The sequence below is a fragment of the Dreissena polymorpha genome, chromosome 13, assembly GCF_020536995.1.
Source record: "Dreissena polymorpha isolate Duluth1 chromosome 13, UMN_Dpol_1.0, whole genome shotgun sequence".
Taxonomy (NCBI): Eukaryota; Metazoa; Mollusca; class Bivalvia; order Myida; family Dreissenidae; genus Dreissena; species Dreissena polymorpha.
The window spans coordinates 32,311,167-32,332,149 of record NC_068367.1 but is presented as its reverse complement, the minus strand read 5'-3'; the positions used below and the strand labels follow the sequence as shown (position 1 = coordinate 32,332,149).

The following is a 20,983-nucleotide window of genomic DNA, read 5'->3' as shown; positions in this document are numbered from 1 at the left end:
GATCATGACTCGCAGATGACCCCTATTGATTTTCAGGTCACTAGGTCAAAGGTCAAGGTCACAGTGACCTGAAATAGTAAAATGATTTTACAAGCTTATATAAAAAATACTAATAAAAAATAATTAACTTAAACACAGCTGTTTCCAAAGCCTTTAAAATAAACCTAACACGGGCCTTAATTATGACAAATAATAAGTTTCATATACTTTAACATACATTTATTTTATACTTCTATTATGTGTTATTCTTATATCTCTATAACTTAACCCCTACTGATTCCAAAGTCGCTAGGTCAAACGTCAAATTCTCAGTGACAAAACCTGAGTTCACACAAGAGCTCTCACTACAACTCACAGCCCATATAGGGGGGCATGCATGTTTTACAAACAGCCATTGTTTTTAAAGGGATATAATAATAATTTTTTTTAACAAAGCGGCGCAGTAGGGGGCATTGTGTTTCTGACAAACGCATCTCTTGTTAAACAATATTTACTTCATTTGATTGAGTTTGATGAATGTTTGACACAGGCCACGATAAATTATTAAATACATTCAGCAATATTTAGATAACATATTTTATTTTAATATGTACATTGTATTTTACACATGATAAATATGTCTGTGATAATTGAGTAAGACGGTCCAGGGTTTTATGCCACCACATCATATGTAAAGATTTTAAATTCTAGCTCAGTACAACCCCTTTGTACCTTTTCAATTTGTTTCCTACATAAAACACCCAATGTCAAGTTGATTGGGCAATGGTGTTTTTCAGGTTGACGTGGTATACCAGTTTCCACATGAGGACAACAAGCTTGTAGAGCTGCGTGGACTGTGTCTGACTTTGGCTGGAATGCTGCCTGACGTAACCAGTAACACTGCAAAGATGTAAGAAACTTCTTGTTGCAGGTTTTTTTTCTCCACTTTTTGGGAAGATAGCCCATGGCTTTGGAATGGGGAATTCTATCATCATTTTCATGAAATTGGGAAAATAAATTCATTAGCCTTTTTTTCCACACAAAAAGTCCACTGATTAGGGAAATACTAAATTTGAAATTACTCTTATAATCATTCAAAAAAAAAGAACAAAATCATATAATACTTTGTTAGATGCAATTGAATTAAAATTGAGATAAAATACACATTAGACATTTCTTTCTAACAAAAAAAAAATTTGGTAACATAGCTGAATTTCGGCTATAAAATTGGGCCAAAAAAAACCCCTGTGTTGACACTTTAATATTCGGTTTTCGTCAACCTGGGACCTGGAAATATATAGATTGTAAACTTTTATGTGGTAAAGTTCTTTGTGGATGTCTTCTTTTACAAATTGATCCAATTATTCCTGACCTTTGTGCCCATGATCTTATCAATGGGGTGACTGCAATACTTGTCAAAAAGTTGTAGGGGTGAATGAGTAAAAAAGGTGACAAAGCTGTAGTTCTATCAGTTGCTATATACTTTTTTGGCTGTCTTTAACAGTCTTTTCATGACATAACGTATGTCAGTCACCCTACTCCTTTGTCCTTGGTAAGCTGGTTTGTTCAGTACTAAATGCACCTACAGAAACTGACAGCTTGATCCACTTGAATCAGTGGTGAAGAGAATTGTACGGGTTTCATTACCAATCAAAGAACATGGTTTGGCTGAAAATCCAAAGCACTATCCATAGATTTGTTGTTCAGTGCTCTCCCAACAAAGCTAGCATTTATGAAGTTTTTTCAGGATCAGGGCACAGGTGATACTTGCGTACAGAAACTTACTTTAGCCTGCTGATCCTTATATATTGCTGCAACTTTTAGTTTGTTCATGGATATGAATCATTTGGCTTTAACAACCATGGGCTTCATTTACCACTAGAATAGCGACCTATATTTGAGCCTCATGCTGGGCCAACTGGGCTTACTGCATGTGTGTCAATAGTCGTCCCTGATAAGCCTGTGCAGTCTGAGTTCCACCATCACTGGATCTTTGTTTAGAAGAGACCTCTCATAAACAAAAAGTTCCATAATATTGGAAAGTGTCATCCCGGATTAGCCTGTGAGGACTGCACTGGCTTGAATGGGACTACACTTTACACACATACAGTAAGCAATGGGACTACACTTTACGCACATACAGTAAGCAATGGGACTACACTTTACACACATACAGTAAGCAATGGGACTACACTTTACGCACATACAGTAAGCAATGGGACTACACTTTACACACATACAGTAAGCAAAGGGACTACACTTTACGCACATACAGTAAGCAATGGGACTACACTTTACACACATACAGTAAGCAAAGGGACTACACTTTACACACATACAGTAAGCAATGGGACTACACTTTACGCACATACAGTAAGCAATGGGACTACACTTTACGCACATACAGTAAGCCCTGTTTTGCAATGGGACTACACTTACGCACATACAGTAAGCCCTGTTTTCCAATGGGACTACACTTTACGCACATACAGTAAGCAATGGGACTACACTTTACGCACATACAGTAAGCAATGGGACTACACTTTACGCACATACAGTAAGCAATGGGACTACACTTTACGCACATACATTAAGTCCTGTTTTCCAAGAGGGAGGAGACTCATTTGGTCAACTCAGACCTCAACTAACCCGTATATACTGGTAAATTCCAGGACGTGTGTACAGTACAGGGGTCGCAACAACAACATAGTCTACTGGAAAGGGGAGCAAGATGTGTGGTTACTGGCCCTACCTGAGGAGTCTGTCCCTGCCTTCTACGTGCACAATATCTTCAGTGATCTCATACAAGTTGTGCAAGTGTTATACGGCTCTGTTCAAAGGTTAGTTTAGCTACCTCCCTAGGGTCATTTGTTTAACGACTATATAATGTGTAGTTGATGATTTAATAAACTCTTTTCTGAGATGATTAAATGTTTATTTTACTTTTTAGCTCGACTATTATATATAAAATATATATATAGTGGAGCTATCCTTCTCACCCCTGCGCCTGCATCTGCGTTAGCGTCTGCGTTAGCGTGCAAATGTAAGAGTTTTTGTACTACCCCAAATATTTTCTTTGTCCCTTGACATATTGCTTTCATATTTTGCATACTTGTTTACCAACATGACCCCAACCTATAAACAAGAGCAGACAACTCTTTCAAGTATTTTGTTATAGTTATGGCCCCTTTTCCACTTAGAATATGCAGCAAATGTTAAAGTTTTCGTGCTACCTCATTTATTTTCATTGTCCCTTGACATATAGCTTTCATATTTTGCATACTTGTTTACCAACATCATCCCAACCTATAAACAAGAGTAGACAACTATATCAAGCATTTTGTCATAATTATTGCCCCTTTTATACTTAGATTTATCAATATTCTATGTTAAAGTTTGCGTACTACCTAAATATTTCCTATATCCTTTGACATATTGCTTATATGTTGCATACTTGTTTACCAACATGACCCCAACCTATAAACAAGAGCAGACCACTGTATCTAGCATTTTGACATAATTATGGCCCCTTTTACACTTTGATAATTGAACATTTTGCTTAAATTGCCATAACTTCTTTATTTATTATCACATTTTATTATTACTTTGACAAAACAACACTTACCTGAATACCACAATTGATTCCACCCAAACAATACCCCACGCCCCTTCCCAGAATCCCCCCCCCAACCTCCTCCCCATTTTTTTTTAAACATCATCTTATAAATTACCCCACCCCACATTATACCCCCCTCTCACCCCCCTACCCCCCCTACCCCCCCCCCCCATTTTTTTTATGTTCCCCCACTATAGTAGTGGGGGACATGTTGTTTTTGCCTTGTCTGTTGGTCTGTTGGTTGGTAGGTCTGTTGGTTGGTTGGTTGGTTGGTTGGTTGGTTTGCGCCAACTTCAACATTTTCAATAACTTTTGCAATATTGAAGATAGGAACTTGATATTTGGCATGCATATGTATCTCATGGAGCTGCACATTTTGAGTGGTGAAAGGTCAAGGTCAAGGTCATCCTTCAAGTTCAGATGTCAAATATATGTGGCCAAAATCGCTCATTTTATGAGTACTTTTGCAATATTGAAGATAGCAACTTGATATTTGGCATGCATGTGTATCTCATGGAGCTGCACATTTTGAGTGGTGAAAGGTCAAGGTCATCCTTCAAGGTCAGAGGTCAAATATATGTGGCCCAAATCGCTAATTATATGAATACTTTTGCAATATTGAAGATAGCAACTTGATATTCGGCATGCATGTGTATCTCATGGAGCTGCACATTTTGAGTGGTGAAAGGTCAAGGTCATCCTTCAAGGTCAAATATATGGGTCAAAATTGCTCATGTGATGTCAATTCTGCAATATTGAAGCTAGCAATTTTATATTTGAAATGCATGTGTATCTCATGGAGCTGCACATTTTGAGTGGTAAAGGGTCAAGGTCATCCTACAAGGTCAAACATCATATAGGGGGACATTGTGTTTCACAAACACATCTTGTTTTTTTAAACATCATCTAATAAATTACCACACCCCACATTATACCCCCCTCTTATACCCCTATCCCTACTACCCCCCCAAAAAAACTTTTTTTTTTCCTTTTTTTTTTGAAAGATCGCCTAATAAATTACTACACCCCACATTATACCCCCTCTCAACCCCCCCTCCCTCCCCCCCCCCAAAATTATTTTTTTTCCTTTTTTTATTTTTGAAGGATCGTTTAATAAATAATTGAATATTAACAATTTCCCCATGATGGCTTACATTATACTGTCAAGCACTAGAATAGTCGAGTGCGCTGTCCTCTGATTAATATCACTGTTTAAAAAACCTGCCCTATTATGGGAACATCTTGGCAGACAGGATGAGGTTGAGAACTATTTGTCCAGACCATAACTTTGTATAGCATGGATAAATTTTCTAATAACTCTCCGTAAGTCAGTATGATTAAACGGAGTGTTGCACGCATTAGTCCTGAGGTCTTGTTTTGGAGGCAATATTTTTCAGCATTGATGGATTTTCAGAAGTGATCAGACAGAGTATCTTGTGCAAGAACCAGGTCCAAAGAGGCCTCATTTAAACAAACAATTCCAAACGCTGAAAGTGTAGTCATTTAGCTCACTTTTTCTCAGTTGATCTTATTTATAGTTAAAACTTTATGTGTTCCTTCCCTGAGATTTTTCCTATGTCACACACAAGTATGAAATTATTTTTATGCAATCCAGCTCACACATAATGTTAGAGACCTATATAATATATATTTGTCTGCCATTCAGAGCTTTCCATGATCGAGAGCTGCACAGTAAGCTGGATGATCTGGTGACCTTGACCTTGTACCGGGTGTTGCAACCGGGTGTTCACACACAGACAGTCCCCTACTGCAGCCCACTAGAGCCGGTATTGGTGGACTGTTTGTCAGGGATCAGGTGGCTACGTCTAGCGGCCGATGACAAGGTGAGATATGCTTTCTTTTCCTTGATCTTGTGACCTTCACATTGTATCTGGCTCATACCAAGGCAGTGTCCTAATATGGCCTCAATAAACATGAACTAGTAGACTCCATGCTCATCAAGTGGCTGTTTGTCAGATAATAAAAAGTGAGTTCTCTGTCTTGTAACCTTGACCCTTGATCTTTTACCGGCAGTAACAGTCTGGGGTTTGTACACAGGCAATCCCCTAAGGTAGCCCCTTGTAGTACATATGTGTCTTTAATGCATGATTTATGCATCGATTAATGCATGTGTTCAAAGTGTCGTCCCAGATTAGTGTGTGCAATTTATGCAGGCTTACCAGGGACAACACTTTCCGCCTAGACTGGATTTTTGTTAACCCTTTGCATGCTGGGAAATTTGTCATCTGCTAAAATGTCGTCTGCTAAATTTCTAAAATTAGCATTTTCTTCAATTTTTTTCAAATAATACTATCAGAATAGCAAACAGTTTGGATCCTGATGAGACGCCACGTTCTGTGGCGTCTCATCTGGATCCAAACTGTTTGCACAGGCCTTCAAAATTCGGTTCCCGCACTGAAAGGGTTAAGAAAAGACTTCCTTTAAACAAAAAATACATGGACTTCACAGGCTAATCTGGACGAAACTATACGCACATGCTTTAAGCCCCGTTTTACCGTTCAAATAGGTATATAGACCTGTGATTATTCCTTTTTAGAACACTAGTTTCATCTTTTCTAGGGCTTATTTTTTATAAAGCAGAGCTTAAATATATCTTGAAATTATTTGTAAATTAGTAAGCCTTTAAGGGTCATTTTCTTTTACATTATTATTTTTCCTCTCTTTAACTAATTTCCTATATTTTATAACCAAAACTTTTACAAGCTGAGATAATTTATTAATTTGTGTTGTGTTTTCTGTGTTGCAGATTTCCTGTGATGAGATTTTAAATGAATTTGAAGCGCAGGACTTTTGTGATATTGTGAGTACATATGTTCCTAACTTGAAATAGTTGCTTGTCTCTTTAAGTTCTAACTAAGTTTTTGATCTTATTTCAATTTCATACTCTAAGTCTTCTTTGATATTAGAACATGACAATATCCATCTTATGGTTTAATAGTTATCCTTATTCTGCAAATCTGGAAATGGTCCTTGAAAACATGCTTGATAGCAAAAAAATCATATAATTACCAAAGTGATCTAATAACATGCTTTTTTATGCCCCCAAAGGCGGGCATATAGTGATCGCACTGTCCGTCTGTCTGTCCTTCCGTCAAATTTTTGCGTTTAGGTTTCGAAAAATGCTCATAACTTTTATGTCGCTTCAGATGTAACCTTCATATTTGGTATGCATGTGTATATGGACAAGGCCTTTTCATACGCACACAATTTTTGACCCTGTGACCTTTACCTTGAACTTAGGGGCCGCGTTTTTAGGTTTCGAAATCTGCGTTTAGGTTTCGAAAAAGCGTTTTTTCGGGGGCATATGTCTTCCGATAAAGACAGCTGTTGTTTAATATTACAATACAACATTTAATAGCTCAGTATGTCTTGATTTTTCCTTACTTGAAGCACCCCCAATTCTCCCATTACCAAAATGGTAAAAAAGTAATACCAGGCCATGTATTTTCTCCATATAAACTTGCTACTCAAAATGTCTACCTTACCAATCTCATTCAATGGGACTTTTTCGATCTGAAAATAAAAATCATAATTAATGACAAATAACAACAAAATATCACCAAAATGATTCGCAACATGTATTTACCAATATATTACTTGCATTTGAACTGGAAAACAAGTAAAATTCTAACAATTCTAAATAGTAAGCCATGTTTTCTTGTTGATGAAACTCCAATTTTACTAAAAGTGATGCAGATTTTCTCGCATAAAATGTGCATGGGTGTCATTCCAAAAGGTGGTAAGGAAAAACACAATATGGGATGAAAGCATCAAACATTTGGTTTCTAGGAGGGCATAGACCAAGATGAAAGAAGGAAGTATGGAGTTTTGGGATCATGTCTGTTTTATCAGGTATGGATTTATTATCTTGGCTTGATTCTTTATTTTTTATTGTTAATTGTTTAATGATATTTTGTCTACATTGAATTTGAACCACTTTTTTCTTAGTAAAGATGTTTGATACAGGGTTTTATGGGGGAAATATTTAATCAGTTCAATGTATAATTTAGTTTTAATGTGTATCCTTGTGTTTATGAAAATTTTATAATCGTTATGCCTCTTGGCATTAGCAGATAAACACTTCCATCACCTGACCTCATTTTGTCCTTGACAGTGTCCTTTTTTGCTAGCTATAAAGCAGTTATCCTTCCATGGATGTTGTTTTTGAATACTATCAATATACCCACATCACCTGACATTTTGACCTTGATATTGACCTAATTTTGAGGAAATTAACCCTTTGCATGCTGGGAAATTTGTCGTCTGCTAAAATGTCGTCTGCTGAATTTCTAAAATTAGCATTTTCTTCGATTTTTTTTCAAAGAATATTATCAGAATAGCAAACAGTTTGGATCCTGATGAGACACCACGTTCTGTGAGTTTGGATCCTGATGAGACGCCACGTTCTGTGGCGTCTCATCTGGATCCAAACTGTTTGCAAAGGCCTTCAAAATTCGGTTCCCGCACTGAAAGGGTTAATATTGGGTGTAATACAACAGGCTATTTCAGGGATGTTTTTTTCCACGTTTATGAAATTTTTGGTTTAAAGGAAATCGCTTCCAAACGAAAATCCACTTTAGGCTGAATGTGTTGTCCTTGATATAGCCTGTTGGGACTGCACAGGCTAATGTGGGATGACACTTTTTGCACAAGCATAAAGCCCGGTTTTCCCTGAGTGAGGCTCTATTTATGTGGCCATTAGAGAATTATTCATTGTCAGGGACTTGCCATATACAGGTATCATAAAAAGGTTTAAAACCATTGTGTGTCAATTGCAGGAGTATGTCTTGTGTTCCCACCTGTGTCCCGCGGACCTCAAGGACGTGCACCTGTACCTCAAGTACCACCACATACTGGCTCTGGTTGCTAGGCAACCTGTGGATGACCTGGTTCTCTGGGAGGAGGTTTACCCCACTCATCTGTGTCATGCACGGGGACCGGACATCCCTGGCTACAGGGAACCAAGAGCCCGCTGGTTCCTGCTTGTTGTCAGTATGGTAGGTGTTCTGTTTGAGAAATATAATCCTTGTCTCTTATTGAGAATTGGTGTGAATTTTTCTCCTGTTATCTGATTTCTTCCCTTTGAATGGCAAAAAAGTTTGGCAAATACATGTAGTTCTTAGTTTTGCTGTGTGTCTGTGGAAGTGACAAATTTTTGTGAGCTCAGAGGTGGTACCAACATTGCACACCTGATTTAGAAAGCGAGGGTTAAATGTTACACTAATGTATCTTTTATAGAAATGTTACGCACTGATTTCAGTTTACAATGTTATCCTAAGAATTTAAGCCCTAAACAGAAATTTCAACATGAGCCTTATTCAACAGAAAATTTAAGACAACAATTTCTGTTTCAAATTGAAAAAGGATGAAATTCAAAACCTCTCAGAAATATGTGTATTTTTTAACATTTTAAAATAAAAAAACTGATAACAGAAACATGAAAACATTTAATGAATTTTAAGCATTCTTTTGTGATCGCCTTTTGTCCGTCGTCCGTCGTGCGTTGTGCGACGTCAACATTTGCCTTGTTCACTCTCTAGAGGCCACATTTATTGTCCAATCTTCATGAAATTTGGTCAGAAGATTGGTTTCAATGATATCTTAGATGAGGTCGAAAATGGTTACGTTTGCTTGAAAAACATGGCTTCCAAGGGGCTGGGCCTTTTTCCTTATATGGCTATATACATGTATGGCTATAGCAAAATCCTGTAAACACTCTAGAGGCCACATTTATTGTCCGATCCTCATGAAACTTGGTCAGAAGATTTGTCCCAATGATATCTTGGACGAGTTCAAAAATGATGTTGGTTGGTTGAAAAACATGGCTGTCAGGGGGCGGGGCATTTTTCCTTATATGGCTATTGTAAAACCTTGTTAACACTCTAGAGGCCACATTTATTTTCCGATCTTCATGAAACTTGCTGAGAAGATTTGTCCCAATGATATCTTGAATGAGATCAGAAATGGTAACCTTTGCTTGAAAAACATGGCTGCCAAGGGGCGGTGCATTTTTCCTTATATGGCTATATATGGCTATAGTAAAATCTTGATAACACTCTTGAGGCCACATTTATTGTCCAATCTTCATGAAAGTTGGTCAGAAGATTCATCCCAAAAATATCTTGGACGAGTTCGAAAATGATGCCGGTTGGTTTAAAAACATGGCTGCCAGGGGGCGGGGCAATTTTCCTTATATGGCTATATATAGTAAAACCTTGTTAACACTATAGAGGCCACATTTATTGTCCAATCTTGATGAAATATGGTCAGAAGATTTGTCTTAATGATATCTTGGATGAGTTCAAAAATGGTTACGTTTGCTTGAAAAACATGGCCGCCAAGGGGCGGGGCATTTTTCCTTATATGGCTATATAAGGCTATAGTAAAATCTTGTTAACACTCTAGAGGCCACATTTATAGCCCGATCTTCATGAAACTGGGTCTGAAGATTCATCCCAATAATATCTTGGAGGAGTTCAAAAATGATTGCAGTTGGTTCAAAAACATGGCTGCCAGGGGGCGGGGCATTTTTCCTTATATGGCTATAGTAAAACCTTGTTAACACTCTAGAGGCCACATTTATTTTCCGATCTTCGTGAAACTTGGTCATAAGATTTGTCCCAATGATATTTTGGATGAGTTCGAAAATGGTTTTGGTTGCTTTAAAAACATGGCCACCAGGGGTGGGGCATTTTTCCTAATATGGCTATATATGGTTATAGTAAAACCTTGTTAACACTCTAGAGGCCACATTTATTTTCCAATCTTCATGAAATTTGGTCAGAAGATTGGTCTCAATGATATCTTGGAGGAGTTCGAAAATAATTACGTTTGCTTGAAAAAAATGGCTTCTAAGGGGCTGGGCATTTTTCCTTATATGGCTATAGTAAAATCTTGTTAACACTCTAGAGGCCACATTTACTGTCCGATCTTCATGAAACTTGGTCAGAAGATTCATCCGACAATATCTTGGACGAGTTCAAAAATGATGCCGATTGGTTGAAAAGCATGGCTGCCAGGGGGTGGGGCATTTTTTCTTATATGGCTATAGTAAAACCTTGTCAACACTCTAGAGGCAACATTTATTTTCCGATCTTCCTGAGACTTGGTCAAAAGATTTGTCCCAATAATATCTTGTTATCTCAGGTGAGCGACTTTGGGCCTTTCAGGCCCTCTTGTTCTAAGGCATCCCCTAAGCTATTACTGTGGCAATTTTAGTTTTGTTTAAAAAGCTAGTCCTAATGGGCAGTTCAAATAATGAAAACATTGATAGTGGGAAATAAAAAGATCTTAACACATCATGCTCATGAACAGGAATGCACAGGCTAATCAGGGACAACAGTTTACGCATATACATTAAGCCCTGTTTCTCAGAACCAGGTCTTTATTGATTTACTGACTTGTAGCCTGCTCAGTAAAGAAGTGGTCCGATTAAATACTGAATATTCATGTCAACACTAAAAAAATAATTATTTTGTGTAGCGTCACTTCCTGCTGTGTACCCTCCTGGAGGCGGGGAGCTATGCGGCCCCAGTGAAGGGCCAGGCCCCAATGTTCCAGTTCCTCACTGACCAGTCGAGAGATACGCTGGCCCAGTTGGACCTGGACGATACAGACATTGAGTTGCAGTGTTCAGAGAGGTGAGACATCTGGCAGCCAGGGGTCATATCTTAAGCCCTCATTGTTCTATTGTAATTTTAAGTTTCAGTTTTTTAGCTCACCTGAGCACAACGTGCTCATGGGTGCTCATGGTGAGCTTTTGTGATCGCCTTTTGTCCGTCGTCCGTTGTGCGTTGTGAATTGTGCGGCGTCAACATTTGCCTTGTTTACTCTCTAGAGGGCACATTTATTGGTCTCAATGATATCTTTGATGAGTTTGAAAATGGTAATGTTGCTTGAAAAACATGGCTGCCAAGGGGCGGGGCATTTTTCCTTATATGGCTATATATGGCAATTGTACAATCTTGTTAACACTCTAGAGGCCACATTTATTGTCTGATCTTCATGAAACTTGGTCAGAAGATTCATCCCAATAATATCTTGGATGAGTTCGAACATGATGCTGGTTGGTTGAAAAACATGGCCGCCAGGGGGTGGGGCATTTTTCCATATATGGCTATAGTAAACCTTGTTAACACTCTAGAGGCCACATTTATTTTCAAATCTTCATGAAACTTGCTGAGAAGATTTGTCCCACTGATATCTTGGATGAGTTAAAAAATGGTAACCTTTGCTTGAAAAACATGGCTGCGAAGGGGCGGGGCATTTTTATGTCCCCCACTATAGTAGTGGGGGACATATTGTTTTTGCCCTGTCTGTCTGTTGGTCCGTTGGTCTGTCTGTCTGTTTGCGCCAACTTTAACATTTTGCAATAACTTTTGCTATATTGAAGATAGCAACGTCATATTTGGCATGCATATGTATCTCATGAAGCTGCACATTTTGAGTGGTGAAAGGTCAAGGTCATCCTTCAAGGTCAGAGGTCAAATATATGTGGCCAAAATCGCTAATTTTATGAATACTTTTGCAATATTGAAGATAGCAACTTGATATTTGGCATGCATGTGTATCTCATGGAGCTGCACATTTTGAGTGGTGAAAGCTCAAGGTCATCCTTCAAGGTCAGAGGTCAAATATATGTGGCCCAAATCGCTTATTTTATTAATATTTTTGCAATATTGAAGATAGCAACTTGATATTTGGCATGCATGTGCATCTCATGGATCTGCACATTTTGAGTGGTGAAAGGTCAAGGTCAAGGTCATCCTTCAAGGTCAGAGGTCAAATTTATGTGGCCCAAATCGCTTATTTTATGAATTCTTTTGCAATATTGAACATAGCAACTTGATATTTGGCATGCATGTGTATCTCATGGAGCTGCACATTTTGAGTGGTTTAAGGTCAATGTCAAGGTCATCCTTCACAAGGTCAAGGTCATCCTTCAAGGTCAAACATATAGGGGGACATTGTGTTTCACAAACGCATCTTGTTCCTTATATACCTATATATGGCTATAGTAAAATCTTGTTAACACTCTAGAGGCTACATTTATTGTCTAATCTTCATGAAACTTGGTCAGAAGATTCATCCCAATAATATCTTGGATGAGTTTGAAAATGGTGACGGTTGGTTTAAAAACATGGCCGCCAGGGGCGGGGCATTTTTAACCAGGTTTTCCGAAGGAAAAAACTGGTTATTAGATTGGCGAATGCGGGCGGGCTGGCTGGCTGGCTGGCGGGCTGGCTGGCTGGCGGGCTGGCGGGCTGGCGGAATAAGCTTGTCCGGGCCATAACTATGTCGTTCATTGTCAGATTTTAAAATCATTTGGCACATTTGTTCACCATCATTGGACGGTGTGTCGCGCGAAATAATTACGTCGATATCTCCAAGGTCAAGGTCACACTTTGAGTTCAAAGGTCAAAAATGGCCATAAATGAGCTTGTCCGAGCCATAACTATGTCGTTCATCGTCAGATTTTAAAATCATTTGGCACATTTGTTCACCATCATTGGACGGTGTGTCGCGCGAAATAATTACGTTGATATCTCCATGGTCAAGGTCACACTTTGAGTTCAAAGGTCAAAAATGGCCATAAATGAGCTTGTCCTGGCCATAACTATGTCATTCATTGTGAGATTTTAAAATCATTTGGCACATTTGTTCACCATCATGGGACGGTGTGTCCCACGAAAGAATCACGTCAATATCTCCAATGTCAAGGTTGCCACGACTAAAAATAGATTAAAAAAAAAAAAAAAACTTACAAAGGGGGTTCATTTTTTTTGGTCATTTCAAAAGTTCAGTTTGAGTTTTCTCCCTTTATCAGATTTTTTTTTCACAATGAAAACCTGGTTTTGTGACAATTTTGTCCCTTGTTCATTATATGGCTATATATAGTAAAACCTTGTTAACACTCTTGAGGCCACATTAATTGTCCAATCTTGATGAAATATGTTCAGAAGATTTTTCTTAATGACATCTTGGATGAGTTCGAAAATAGTTATGTTTGCTTGAAAAACATGGCCGCCAAGGGGCGGGGCATTTTTTCTATATGGCTATATAAGGCTATAGTAAAATCTTGTTAACACGCTAGAGGCCACATTTATAGTCCGATCTTCAAAAAACTCGGTCAGAAGATTCATCCCAATAATATCTTGGACGAGTTCAAAAATGATGCTGGTTGGTTGAAAAACATGGCCACCACGGGGGCGGGGCTATTTTCCTTATATGGCTATAGTAAAACCTTGTTAACACTCTAGAGGTCACATTATTTTGCCGATCATCATGAAACTTGGTCAGAAGATTTGTCCCAATGATATCTTGGATGAGTTCAAAAATGGTTCTTGTGGCTTTAAAAACATGGCCACCAGGGGCGGGGCATTTTTCCTTATACGGCTATATATGGCTATAGTAAAACCTTGTTAACACTATAGCGGCCACATTTATTTTCCAATCTTCATGAAATTTGGTCAGAAGATTGGTGTCAATGATATCTTGGATGAGTTCAAAAATAATTATGTTTGCTTGAAAAACATGGCTGCCAAGGGGCGTGGCATTTTTCCTTATATGGCTATAGTAAAATCTTGTTAACACTCTAGAGGCCACATTTACTGTCGGATCTTCATGAAACTTGGTCAGAAGATTCATCCCGATAATATCTTGGACGAGTTCAAAAATGATGCCGGTTGGTTGAAAAACATGGCTTCCAGGGGACCGGGCATTTTTCCTTATATGGCTTTAGTAAAACCTTGTTAACACTCTAGAGGCCACATTTATTTTCCGATCTTTGTGAAACTTGGTCAGAAGATTCATCCCAATAATATCTTGTTATCTCAGGTGAGCGACTTTGGGCCTTTCAGGCCCTCTTGTTTCACAATATTTCAGTACAGAATAGTAGGCTTAAGTTTGGCCTGTTAAAGAATGAAAAATAAATTTGAAAATAAAATAATTAATATAATCAGGCGACAACGATTCACAAACTTAAGACTATTTTCCTGTAGCAATCATGGGCTACATTCATGAAATTGTATGACGCCATATTAATGACATTGTTATTATGACGCTCAATCTCATTTCTCATTTTGTATATCCTTCCTACAAAATCATGTAATAGATTAATTGTGGTTGATGTATTGCTGTGCCACTCAAAGAAAATATGTTTTATATGGCCATTCAAAAAATGAAAATACAATCTTACACTGAAATAAATTAATTTTCTCTATATCTCTATTATTGTCTTTAAGTCTAATAACAAAGTTTTATATACAACCCTCTGAGAATATGGCCCTTCACCTTTTATTGGTGGTCAAATAAGTAAAAACATTTGTATAAGTATTAACATTTCTAATTTAGTTTTAACCTATTTATTTTAGCTTGATGGCATCAAAAGCCTCAGGCTTACATGAAACGCTCTCGAGTCCGTTTCCTGGGCATATAACCAGTACTTGGTGTCTTACGGGAAGATCGAGAGAACGCACCCGAATGGGGATCGAACCCATGACCCCCCGATTGCTAGGCATTTCTAGTTTGTGACAAAATTACTGTAGACATTTAATTTGAAGCCTAAAAACATGACTTTTAGGGTAAAGGAATTGAAAAAGCAAATTTTAGACACATTATTTGAAGCAAGATGTTCAATCTCCATTAATGTAATGTTGTATTTTCAGATTGTTCTCGGTGCAATCTGGACCCTGCTTGGTGTCTATAAACTCAGAGAAACAAGCTTATTTAAGTGGAAATGTCTCACAAACAACAGCTACCCCATCTCCTAGAAAAGGTAGGTAAATATGTATTTAATGTAACGGCTTGCTAACAATTGTACATTCATCTCTGGACCAATGTCATAGTTATATGTAGGAAAGTTTACCTCATTTTAAGGTATACAGAATTTTTCTGCTGGTAACTTTTCAGGTTGTCTACTGGAGTTATATATTTCATCAATACATAAAATACATTTTTATGTCTTTCTATTTTTTTTGCTATTAGTAATATGCTTTTTCTTGAGCTTGATACAGCAATCACAATAGTGGAGTGTATGTGTGTGAGTGCATTGTTGTTTCTTTTGGCGCATCACAGCTTATCTAGACAGTTACTTTGGCATTTGTTGTGCAAATTTACAATAATTATACCAAAGGTTTGCAATTGTTAGACAATATGTTGCATGTAAAACTTGTTCACCTTCCTAAAGGTCATTGTCACACTTGAAGTTTAAAGATGTAATATTGCTATACAACAGCTTGTCTTGACAGTAACTTTGTCACGCAATTTTAAATTAACATACCACAAAATACCACCATTTTGAGACAGAATTATGCTTTCTACACCTGTCTCTCTTCCTTCAAAAGTCAAGGCCAATCTTAGAGGTCAAAGATATAATTTTGCCATAAAAACTGCTTGTCCAGACTGTAAGTTTGCTATTTATCATGCAATTTCAAATATCTTACCACCAAAGAAAAGCAAGAGAATACAGTCTGTTGCGTGGAACTCCTTACTTTCTACCTCAGCTGTGAAGGTCATTCTATAGGTCAAAGGTCAAGTTTGGCCATAATACAGCTTGTTGGGACTTTAATTTGTCATGCAACATTCAATTTATAAATAACATACAAGATATGATCACCTTTAGGAAACATTGTGAATTATGTAACACCTTTTTTCTACCTCAAAGGTTGAGGTCACACATAGAGGGTTAAAGGTTGAAGTTGTCCCTAAGAAGTTGTTCCTGAGTGTAACTGCATCGCATATCATGTAATTTAAAAATAACAAACTAAAAATGTCCACCATGAGAAGAAAACGTATGGCATGTAGCATCAGTGACCCTACCAATAAGGTTAACCCATTTATGCCCAGTGGACTCTCCCATCCTTCTAAATTGGATCAATTTATTTCCAAAATTAGGGGTGTCAAGTGTATTTATTTCTATATTTAGAATATTTCATAAAGAAATTCATTTAATCAAACAGCGCAGACCCAGATGAGACGCCGCATTATGCGGCGTCTCATCTGGGTCTACGCTGTTTGCAATGTCCTTTTTTCAGTACGCTAGGCATGAATGGGTTAAGGTTGCACTCAAAGGTCAGAAGTAAAATTTGGCCATAAAACATCCTATCAGGACTGTACATCATCACTCATCAAGCAATTTTAACCCTAGCCCTAATTTACCAAAAAATGTTCACCCTGTGGACAGTTTGTGTCACCCCTTCGGAAAATGTAATGGTCACACTAAAGGTCAAATGCCAAACATGTACTGGGTTCAGCTTGTGAGAAAATTAAAAGCAAGAGTGAAAATGGGATGGTCATGTTGGCCAACAGACATCCATCAAGTATAAGAAACTTACCAATTACTGGTAAAATTGATGTTTGTTATCCCCGGCCATAGGCAGATGGATATATTTATGGCGTTGTCGGTCTGTCGATCTTTCCGTCCTTCTGTTCGTCAGTCTGGCACTTTTGTGTCCGGAACCTTATCTTGGAAGTGCTTTGGCGGATTTCATTGAAACTTGGTATGAGTATATATATTGATAAGAGGATGATGCACGCCAAATGGCATTGTACACCATCTGTTAATAATGGAGTAATGGCCCTTTGTATCTTGAAAAAATGCTTTTGTGTGTGTCCGGAGCCATATCTTGGAAGTGCTTTGACGGATTTCATTGAAACTTGGTATGAGTATATATATATGGATAAGAAGATGATGCACCTTGGCGTTGTCCATCTGTCCAGAAAACTGTTGTGTCCAGAAGTATATTGGTGGGGGATATCATTTAAACGAATTTGCTTGTTTATTCATAGTTTTTGGTTCGGTTGAATAATGTACAGAAATGGCATGTCAATTTGTTAAAAATTGAACATTGAACTAAAATGTATTAGTTTAAGCATATTAATTTTAGCTCGATTGCATAGAAAGCCTAAGGCTTATTTGAAACTCTTGAGTCCGTTTCCTGGGACTAAAACCAGTACTTGGTGTCTATGGGGGAAATCTAAAGATCGCTCCCGCAGTGGAGATCGAACCCATGACCTCCCGTTCGCTAGGCGGACACCATATCCACTACACCACTGCGACCTTGGAGCGCTCCCACAGTGGGGATCGAACCCGTGACCTCCCGTTCGCTAGGCGGACACCATATCCACTACACCACTGCTACCTTGGAGCGCTCCCACAGTGGGTATCGAACCCGTGACCTCCCGTTCGCTAGGCGGACACCATATCCACTACACCACTGCGACCTTGGAGCGCTCCCACAATGGGGATCGAACCCGTGACCTCCCGTTCGCTAGGCGGACACCATATCCACTACACCACTGCGACCTCTTAAATGTATTCATAATGTGTAAATTAGGATATTTCTTGTATGAATCAGAAATTCAGAGTGTGTTTGCCATGTGTAAAGTTTCAGAAGACGCGGACCGCGTGTCCATCAGTACATCCATCCATACACCCAATGTGGCGCCAGACCGCCTGTCCGTCCATACACCCAATGGCGCCCCTCTGATTCATCGCCAGGGTAGCAGGATTTCCTTTGGATCAAATGACTCCTCTGGTAGCATGCACAGCTTGAACAAGGTAAGGATTGGACAACAGGCTTGAATCATATCAGCCTCGCTGTCTGCACAGGCTAATCAGGGACAAACACTTTCTGCCAATACACGCCTGGCTGTTTGCACAGGCTAATCAGGGACAAACACTTTCTGCCAATACACGCCTGGCTGTTTGCACAGGCTAATCAGGGACAAACACTTTCTGCCAATACACGCCTGGCTGTTTGCACAGGCTAATCAGGGACAAACACTTTCTGCCAATACACGCCTGGCTGTTTGCACAGGCTAATCAGGGACAAACACTTTCTGCCAATACACGCCTGGCTGTTTGCACAGGCTAATCAGGGACAAACACTTTTTTCCTATACATGATTGTGTGGCTGTCTGCACAGGCTAATCAGGGACAAACACTTTTTGCCTTAACAATTTTCCTTTAGAAGAGACTTCCTTTAAACGAAAAAAATCCACAAAAGCAAAAGTGTTTACTATAAGGTTTTAATTTTTACTTTACTAAATTTGGATAAAGTGGAATATAGGCCACCATTTAACTCTTAAGTTCCCAATATTATATCAACTGCTCATAGATTATTGTTGTTGTTCCAAATTTATTAATATTCCATATATTTTGCAAATTTATTAACACCATTATGACTACTTATTGTAGTACTATGGGCAGAAAAAGAAAACTATGTCTTTGATTTTGCTTTGTAAAAACGACATAGAAATTTGATGCACCAGACACAAAAATTATCATGTAATTTGGATTAAGTTGAATACATGTATAGGCTTCTATGTAACTGTTTTAGTTTCAACTATTAAATCCACTGCACATAGATTATGTGACTCACTTTTCAAACACCCAGATTTTCTCGTAAAAAAAATCACTCTTAATATCCAATAAAAATGAGTTTGTATTGTTTCAGATTCAGGTGAAAACCCCTTTAAAAACGGCATCAGAAAGTGAAAGTGTAAACAGAAGTTTCAGCAGGGAAAATGGAAGAATCAACTGTGATATCAAGTTAGTGCAAGCTGCAGATAATTATGATTCTTTTTCTGTTTTGTGATTTCATTTATGTATATAACTGAAGGTTCGAGATGGCATTTTCCTACAGAATGGCATTTGCTATTTACTGCCAATGACATTAAATAATAAATGTTGCTATTTTGTTGTTTGTTAGTGATAAAATTTCAAACAAAACATACTAGTATTTATTTGTTGTATTAATTAACATACTTACAGACTTCTGACTAGATCTTGATCAGTTCATGTATACCATCTATATGTGTACAATGTATTTCAGGTTAACGCGTGGACTTCACAACCAGTTACTACACTACATGACGTATGACAGCTTTGAGGGTGTGTTGGTCAGCCCCTCCCCCCACGACCTGTCTGCAGTCCAGGCTAGCCCCACCCACAAACATGTGCTCTACAACTTCTATGCCTCGAGTCTGAGAATACGCGAGACGTTTGCCAACAGACTCTCTAAAACAGTATGATTTGTTAACAGGGATTTGTATGGGGGTGGAAGGCATTAAGGATTGAATTTTGTTCTCTATTCATTTATTTCTGTGGGAACTGTTTAAGAATCCACTATTCTTTAAATGATAAGCAAATTTTTACCTTTTACAGATAAACAAACACAAATAGGGGGGATTTTTGCTCTGTCCAAATTTGATTGGATTTCAGTCTGTGTTTACACTATATAATACATACTTCCTGATCGTTTGAGATATGACTTTTAATATACTTCTTTTTTTTCCACAATTTCATATAGTGTAATACTAATAAAATAAATTTGAAGTAAAATGTTAATTGGCTGCACAGGCTTACCAGGTACGACACTTTCTGCTGAGACTTGATTTTTGTATAGAAGAGACTACTTTAAAACGAAAAAATTCATATTAGCAGAAATTGTCGTCCCTGATTAGCCTGTGCTTACTGCACAGACTGATCTGGGACAACACTTCACGCACATGCCCATATGTGTACTTTTGTTTTCAGCGGAACACAGATGCACGGTCTGAGGGTCAGTGTGGAGCCTTGATGGAGGAGGGGGTGATGTTCACGTGCCAGCTGGGACCTGGGGCTGACACCAAGAGACCCCCCACAGTGGGCCGATACTGGGTCATAGGGTGAGAGTTGGGCATCATGTCTTAGTGGGATATGGGTGGGGCATCATTTGAGCATCCCTCTGGGAAAACTGGGTTTAATGCATGTGCGCTTTGTGTAATCCCATTTTAGCCTGTGCAGTTCGCGGAGGCTTATCCGGGAAAAAACTCCACCTACACTGGATTTTGGTGTAGGAGAGACCTATAAATGAAACATTCCATAAATTCCTAGTGTTGATGCTAATCTGGGATGACACTTTACCCTCATGCATTAAGCCCATTTTTCCAAGAATAAAGATCATCTTATCAGGGAGAGCATTGCTTGTGAAGGCTGAGATTTGATAAGATCATAGTCTCACTCACCTATTAAAACAATTAGCTTTCCTTTTCTCTTTGATACAGTTTTTATGCCTCTTTTGATATCATGTATTGATGGATTTTTATGTCCCCTACCACTATAGTGGGGAACATATTGTTTTTGCCCTGTCTGTTGGTTGGTTGGTCTGTTGGTTTGCGCCAACTTTAACATTTGCAATAACTTTTGCAATATTGAAGATAGCAACTTGATATTTGGCATGCATATGTATCTCATGGAGCTGCACATTTTGAGTGGTGAAAGGTCAAGGTCATCCTTCAAGGTCAAAGGTCAAAAAAACTAAATCAAAGCGGCGCAGAAGGGGACATAGTGTTTCTGACAAACACATTTCTTGTTTATTTGCT

At 38.4% G+C, this 20,983-nt stretch overlaps 1 protein-coding gene across 1 annotated transcript in view; it reads left to right on the top strand.

Annotated features, from left to right (window-relative positions):
* Window positions 1-20,983, top strand: part of LOC127854559 (protein inturned-like) — a 44,391-nt gene that overhangs the window by 15,881 nt on the left and 7,527 nt on the right. Inside the window, exons 6-17 of the mRNA XM_052389622.1 lie at window positions 777-889; window positions 2,652-2,819; window positions 5,262-5,439; window positions 6,363-6,416; window positions 7,406-7,468; window positions 8,395-8,613; window positions 11,099-11,256; window positions 15,283-15,392; window positions 18,004-18,176; window positions 19,075-19,169; window positions 19,453-19,645; window positions 20,157-20,287. Of these exons, the coding sequence (XP_052245582.1) occupies window positions 777-889; window positions 2,652-2,819; window positions 5,262-5,439; window positions 6,363-6,416; window positions 7,406-7,468; window positions 8,395-8,613; window positions 11,099-11,256; window positions 15,283-15,392; window positions 18,004-18,176; window positions 19,075-19,169; window positions 19,453-19,645; window positions 20,157-20,287 (1,655 nt within the window). The remainder of the gene's footprint in view (window positions 1-776; window positions 890-2,651; window positions 2,820-5,261; window positions 5,440-6,362; window positions 6,417-7,405; window positions 7,469-8,394; window positions 8,614-11,098; window positions 11,257-15,282; window positions 15,393-18,003; window positions 18,177-19,074; window positions 19,170-19,452; window positions 19,646-20,156; window positions 20,288-20,983) is intronic.